This window comes from Poromitra crassiceps (genome assembly GCF_964638095.1).
Source record: "Poromitra crassiceps genome assembly, chromosome: 19".
In the NCBI taxonomy this organism is placed as follows: Eukaryota; Metazoa; Chordata; class Actinopteri; order Beryciformes; family Melamphaidae; genus Poromitra; species Poromitra crassiceps.
In genome coordinates, this window is record NC_139646.1 from 6,877,459 (window position 1) to 6,884,802 (window position 7,344).

General features: G+C 46.6%; 1 protein-coding gene across 1 annotated transcript in view; it reads left to right on the forward strand.

Annotated features, from left to right (window-relative positions):
• The window catches only part of grin2ab (glutamate receptor, ionotropic, N-methyl D-aspartate 2A, b), a gene marked incomplete at both ends in the record, with an annotated part of 100,130 nt that extends 99,330 nt beyond the window's left edge, over positions 1 to 800 (forward strand). The window contains 1 exon segment of the mRNA XM_083656182.1: positions 1 to 800. This exon segment is cut by the window's left edge and continues 182 nt beyond it. Within this exon segment, the coding sequence (XP_083512308.1) occupies positions 1 to 800 (800 nt within the window).
• Between the last annotated feature and the right edge of the window lie 6,544 nt (positions 801 to 7,344).

A 7,344-nucleotide genomic window follows, 5' to 3' on the forward strand; every position in this document is an offset into this window, starting at 1 on the left:
TCAGTGAAGACCAGCTGCACACACACTACGCTCACGCACACACTCACCCACACGGCGGAGACATGTTCACGCACTACCTTCCCCAGAGCGAGCTGGGCCTGGTGGGCGAAGGGGACGGGCTGGTCAGCCACTTTGAGCCCTCCCCGACCTCCTCGGCTCCGCTGCCCTCCTCGTCCTCCGCCCAGCACCTCCAGCTGAGCCGGCAGCACTCCTACGAGAACGTTCCCGACGGCGTTCCTCAATCCCACGCCCGCCTCCAGGGGCTCAGCTTGTCCGACAGGGAGACGGAGCTGGAGCTGGAGGAGGGGGCCTACGCCAACGTGCTGACCATGCGCTCTGACCGTCCTTACAGCAGCCGCAGCCCACCCTCCCCGTCGCCCTCACACCCCCACAGTGTGGACACCCCGATCCCCCTCCCCCGGCGTTCAAAGAGCCTCTTCCCAGACCGCCCCTCTCACAACCCTTTCCTCCAATCGGCCCCCGGCACCGTGCAGCGCGAGCCCGCCTCCCAGGCTGCCGCACGCATGCCACACAGAAATTCCGCCCACGAGCTCTACAAGCAGCTAATGCCACTGTCGTTTACCCTCGGTAACCACGGCAGCCATCACATAAACCAGCATGGCGGCCATGTTGACCAGCAGGTGTTCTACCCTCAGCAGGAGCCCACTGTGGTGGCCTATATGGTCCCGCCCGCTGCCTCTCAGCCAATGAACTATGTGACAGGGGGGCGAGCCGCGAGCGCCGGCGGAAACCGGCCGCGCCTCTACCGCCGCATGCCCAGCATTGAGTCCGATGTCTGAGAGACACGCACACTTCCTCTCACTGAGACACACATTCACATACACACGCATGCAAGGAGGTGTGTGTGTGTGTGACTGGACCGGGCAGCTCTGATTCTAAGCAGATACACAAACACAAACACACACGCATATATACACACACACACACACACACATTCATACATGTGTGAGCAACAGGGTCCAAGGTGTGCTCTAGACTATAGGTGACTGGTGATGCTGAGTCAATCATTGTTTCTTTATCACACCCCCTACAGGGCGGGGCACAAGATGGAGAGCCTGTGTGTGAGTATCAGAGTGTACTGGCCTCTCGCTCTGGGTGGAGAGGGACAAACAGACACAAAGTCCAACAAGACCAGAACAAATGTCCATGAAGGACAAGGGACACAATATTATTCAGCTTAGCACCGACAGTGGGATGCGGTGGCACATCGGCGTGTGAAGGACAACAGGACGCTTGGACATTCAGAGAGGATGAGCTGAAGTGATCTCCAGCCCGCCTGGCCTGCACCCCCCCAAACAGCCTCTTGGAAACGAGGGGAGAAAGAATCCCCCACATTCTTCTGAGATTACGCACACACACTTTTCGCCTAAACACACAGCCCCCCCATTCCTCTCTCTCTCTCTCTGTCTCTAGTTCTCTCCTGTTGCACTATGATTTATAAAGTACAGTCACCCGTATGTTGTTCGAGCCTCCAAACTGCACTGCCAGCATGGCTTAAGGAGTACTACACCACACTAAAGTAAGCCTTGACTTGAATGGAAATACTGTCTCTGTAATATGACACAGGTCATAACAATGCACCCACCTCGGGGGTTCCTTGCCTACCCATAGATGTTCAAACACTCGAACACACACAGTGTTTGTTTTGGGGAGGTAACACATGGCAGCAGCACTACAGACTGTGTGTTATTGTTGATGTCAGTTTAATTGAACATTCCAAACAGTGGACCAAACATGGCCGCCAGTCCGCCCAGTAAAGCTCCTCAGGATGAGGTGTGTTCTAGTGTTTCTAGATCTATAGACATATAGCGTCCTTGCTTCCTCTCTTAGCTAGCCTTCAGGTCATACTGCATGCTTCCTACTGCCCTGTGGTATCAACCAACTACTATACAGGGTCATACATGTGCGTGCGCGCACACACACACAGACACACACACAAGCAAACACACACACACACACATTTACACACAATAGTCTAGGATAGTAGTTTAGGGTGGGTTTCTGTGTCGAGGCTGTGAGATAGCTTCAATTTGTGCACTTTGTAGATTTTATACCCTGCCACCGAACACAGATGTTTGACCAAAAACACTTTTATACTGAAAACTATGAATATTCCGAATCACTCGCTGGATAGATGTTTCCTTCTCTTATTTATTTTTTATTGTTTTGGTTTAGGGCAACGTTAAGGCAATAGGTGTCCCAGCTGTTGGGTTCCATTATGAGGTTGAACGTTTGACAGTGTTGGATAATGGCTACAGCATCATACACACAACAACAAAAGCTCTTCCTCCTTCTATTCTTTTGAAATCTACTGTGCTCCTCCTCCCTCTATATCTTTTCCTCTTATTTTCTCGCCATTATTCCTTTCCTGGCTCCTTTCCTTATTTCCTTCCTTCCATCCTTTCTCCTTCCCTCCTTCCTTATAAAGAATAAATTGAGGAATAGATCAGAGGAATAAAGTTCAGCAGTGCTGTTCGAAATCTCTGCAGAACTATGTACATGATCTAGGGTATTGTTGGAAATCTTTTAATATCAGTAGTCGTTACGATTCTTCAAATTCAACGCTGGCTCTACTACAGTGCTTTTTTCTGATAACTATGTTGAGCAAACGGACTCTTGGCTCATTTGAATGGTTCTGCAGTAGTGAATTGAGAGGGCGAGGGTTAACCCTGACGCTGCCAGATGGGGGCGCTATAGCGAGGGAAACATGGCTGCAGATTTATTCATCAAGTTAATACTCCTGGATGAGTATCCGGATAGCAAGGCGAAGAGCGCGGCGCCGTGTTTCAGCAGAGCGCTCACGTGACAAGCAGAGAGTTTGCAAAGTGACTCGTTACAGGCAGCACTCTGAGACACACACACACACACACGCACCCACACACACACACACTAGACAAGTGTTAGACAAGTGTTGGCAATGTGTGTATGAGTGTTCTAGAAATCCATAATCTACTGCGAAGGGCATTGATTTTTTTTTAGCAAAAGGATTATGATTGAGAAAGGATTTGATATCCCATTAGCCGAACATCTATCTTTATTCTCTTACTTTCTTTCTATTCTCTATTCTCTCGCTCCCCCCTCCTCCCCTCACACATATTGCCTGCAAAGAATGCAAAACGGTTTGAAACAAAAAATGCACCTTTGAATGGTGAGCGCTGCCCCTCTTTGGTCATCCTAACAGGTTTGGTGTATGAGTTATATGCACAATATCAGGTTGCAATATTATACTTATGTACAGAGAAATTTTTAATGTTAGAAAATGATTTCATTTGTTTGATTTAAATGGTAATAAGTGTAGAATTCATTTCAATAACAACGTGGCTTTTATTCTGCTTCTAAAAAAAGACTTTGGCATGTTTTAGATTCTTGTGTGAAATTGATTTTTCCTCTGGTGTGTTGTTGGTTGGGACCTCACTGTACAGTCCTCACTGCTGGGTTAACAAACAAGTGAACTATCCTGCTCAGCTAACAGGTTAAATAGCTAACAAACAAGTGAACTATCCTGCTCAGCTAACAGGTTAAATAGCTAACAAACAAGCTAACTATCCTGCTCAGCTAACAGGTTAAATAGCTAACAAACAAGTGAACTATCCTGCTCAGCTAACAGGTTAAATAGCTAACAAACAAGTTAACTATCCTGCTCAGCTAACAGGTTAAATAGCTAACAAACAAGTTAACTATCCTGCTCAGCTAACAGGTTAAATAGCTAACAAACAAGTTAACTATCCTGCTCAGCTAACAGGTTAAATAGCTAACAAACAAGTGAACTATCCTGCTCAGCTAACAGGTTAAATAGCTAGCTGGCTCTCATCTGAATCACACTCAATGAATAATAATGATATTCCAGCCTGTGTGGTTAAGAACCCCCACCCACATAGTTTTCTTCCACTATTAGTCTGTGCTGTTTCACCTCGGAGTGTGTGTGTGTGTGTGTGTGTGTGTGTGTGTGTGTGTGTGTGTGTGTGTGTGTGTGTGTGTGTGTGTGTGTGTTTTACATGGCATTTATATAAGACAGGATGATACATGTATGTGAACGAAGGATGTTTGGCGAGTGTGTGTGTGTGTGTGCACGCATGTGTTGTGTGTGCATGTGTCTGTGTGTGTACTTTACAATCTCTACTTTACTCTCTTCCCTTCCTCCCACTCATAACATTTGACCTGGCTCTTACTCATACCACACACAATCGCACACACACACACACACACACACACAGAGTCTGTGCTGTTGTGGTTCAGGGGGCATGGAGAATGAGGTTGTATGTCCGTATTCCATTGCCACAGATATGTTTACACCATTTTTTATTTATTTGTTTATTTTAATTTTTTTGCATGACGTGCTCGTGTTTCTAGTGGTACCTATTTTGCTGCAGCACCTGAGTTCTCCCTGAGTCGGCCCACTGGGCTGCACGTCAAAAGAGCCCCTCCACCCTGCTGACTGCAGCCCTGGACGGTTACGCTCCCCAGGGTCATGTAGCCTATATGGCACCAAGCTGGCACTGGAAGTGTCCCAGCTCTTAGTGTGGCTCAGTTTGGCTCTGCACAGTGACCAGGCTAAGGTATATAAAACAATATCATAAATATAGTATGTATACCTGCAGAAGATGTGAGTTGAGGCGCAGCCCAACGGGGTCTCCCTGCTGTGTATCTCACTTGTGTATGATTTCAGGGGTTTCTAAGCTACTAGTTGTGTTGTTGTAAATACTACCTTGTCACTCAGTACCTCTGTACAATCTGTAAATAAGTAAAGGTTACATTTTTCTACTTGTTTGGGTCTCATTGTAATTGAATCTTATATCTATCTATTTGTTGCTAGTCCATGTGACACATCGAATGTATCTCCTCTCCCTCTCCCTCCTACTCTGCAGTTTGCCGACTATTCAGAGAAAGGGATTTTTGGGATGCTGCTGAAAAAGGACTCTGCCCCAACCTCCGTACGCTTTCAGAATGCACCCTGAGTGAGTGAGTGAGTGAGTGCGTGCGTGTCAGTAGAAGTGTCAAACCACCAGTAGAATTGACAGTTAAAAGGTTCTAAAAGCTGGACCAGTTGCGAGCCACATCCGACTAAAAACCAAACACTGGACCGCAGACGGAGAGATTTATTGATTGCTTAAAATAATCAGTCTCAGTTTTACTGGTTGGACTGTGGCAGTGGCATGACCTTCAGTCACCAGGGGCCTGTCCAAGTGTCCCGGCTCTATGGAGATGACATAATGACTGATTCTCAGCCTTTTTCAAATCAAGGACCTCTAATTTAGTCCACATTGGGCCACGGTTCCCCATGTAATAAGATTTTGTGTCTTGGACCCAAATCTGAGAATATTTGTATTGTTAGATATAAATTCAGGTACACACCACTTATTGAAGTGTCACACATTAAATAGGCTGCCCATACTCTGTCCATTACATGACAAATGAGTGTACAGTATGTACTGTGTGTGTGTGTGTGTGTGTGTGTGTGTGTGTGTGTGTGTGTGTGTGTGCGCGCGCGTGTGTGTGTGTGTGTGTGCGCGCGCGTGTGTGTGCGCGTGCGCATGCGTGTGTTTAGATCAGTGTTCTGGTAAAAGCTTTATTTTGATATTTTAGTCTCCCGAAGGAGACCGGCTCTCTAATGTGGGCTGAAGTGAGACAGGAGGAGAGCAGAGAGGACACACACACACCGACACACAGGCTCACACACACACACACACACACACAGACTCACACACACACACACACCGACACACACACACACCGACACACAGACTCACACACACACACCGACACACAGACTCACACACACACACCGACACACAGACTCACACACACACACACACAGACTCACACACACACACACCGACACACACACACACACACACCGACACACAGACTCACACACACACACACACAGACTCACACACACACACACACACACCGACACACACACACACACACACCGACACACAGACTCACACACACACACACACACACACCGACACACAGACTCACACACACACACCGACACACAGACTCACACACACACCGACACACAGACTCACACACACACACACCGACACACAGACTCACACACACTTATGTAGCTATGCTGCAAAGAAGCACAGAAGGGAAAGAAAAGGGTCACACTTCACAATAAGGGTCACTAAATTACAGTAAGGGTTAGTTAATCAGTCCCTCCAGGATTTAGCTGTGTGTGTGTGCGTGTGTGTGTGTGTGTGTGTGTGTGTGTGTGTGTGATTGTCAAAATGCTTGATTTTGCAGTGGCTTTTTATGTGATTATTTTGCTAAAGATTGCTATTTTTCCCCCCTAACTACGACCTAATGGCAACTTTTCCAAAACTTGCAATGCAATTTGTGAAGCTCTATATGATTTTTTTGTGGTAGAATTGTGGGAACTGGCAGAAATTGCAAGTTAAGGAACCTGTTATGTCGTTTTTGTGGCGAAATCGCGGGAATATTGAAAAATTGCAAGCAAATATTGCTGAAATTGGTTGAATTTGCATTCATTATTGCGATAGCAAAATCACAATTTCCTAGAGGGACTGGTTAATGCCTAATAATAAGCATGAACTAACCCTTAATTAACAGTTAACACATGTATCTAGTGATCATTTACTAATGGTGTTCATGTTACAGTAACTAGGTATTCATTTATGCATTATTTAATAGTTTAGGGTTAGAGTTAAGCTAATGCTTATGAATCATTAATAAGGCTTAATGCTTATTAAGCATTAATTTTGTGAGCCTTATTGCAAAGTGTTAGCGAGGAAAGAGAGGAGTAGAACAGAGCCATGCTGCAGTCAAACCAGAGCTTCTTTGGAAACATTACAACACACAGCACAGGGTGCGCGTGCCGTGCAGGCCCGTGTGTGCTCCTGTGTGTCTGTGTGTGTGTGTGTGAGTCTGTGTGTGTGTGTGTGTGTGCGCGTGCCGTGCAGGCCCGTGTGTGCTCCTGTGTGTCTGTGTGTCACTTCCTCAGGGGCTGGGCGTAAGGACCAGAGTGGCCTAATTCTTCCTGACATGATCCATATGCTTGTATCTAATGGACAGAGTAACAGCACACACTGCCAGACACCAAATCTGATTTAATTAATAGAATAGAGCTGCTCCACATGTCAGCCTCCAACGCAATTACTGTAACTGTAACACACAGGAACAAGATACATGTTCCTTGTATCCCTGCGGTAACACACACACATACAATACATAACACACGCATGTGCATGTTCTCCAGGCTATACACATGTAATCCTATAGTCTCTCTCTCTCAAACACACATACACACGTCGGGCTTGGGCGTTCCACATACAGACGCAGTGTAGGGGTGTG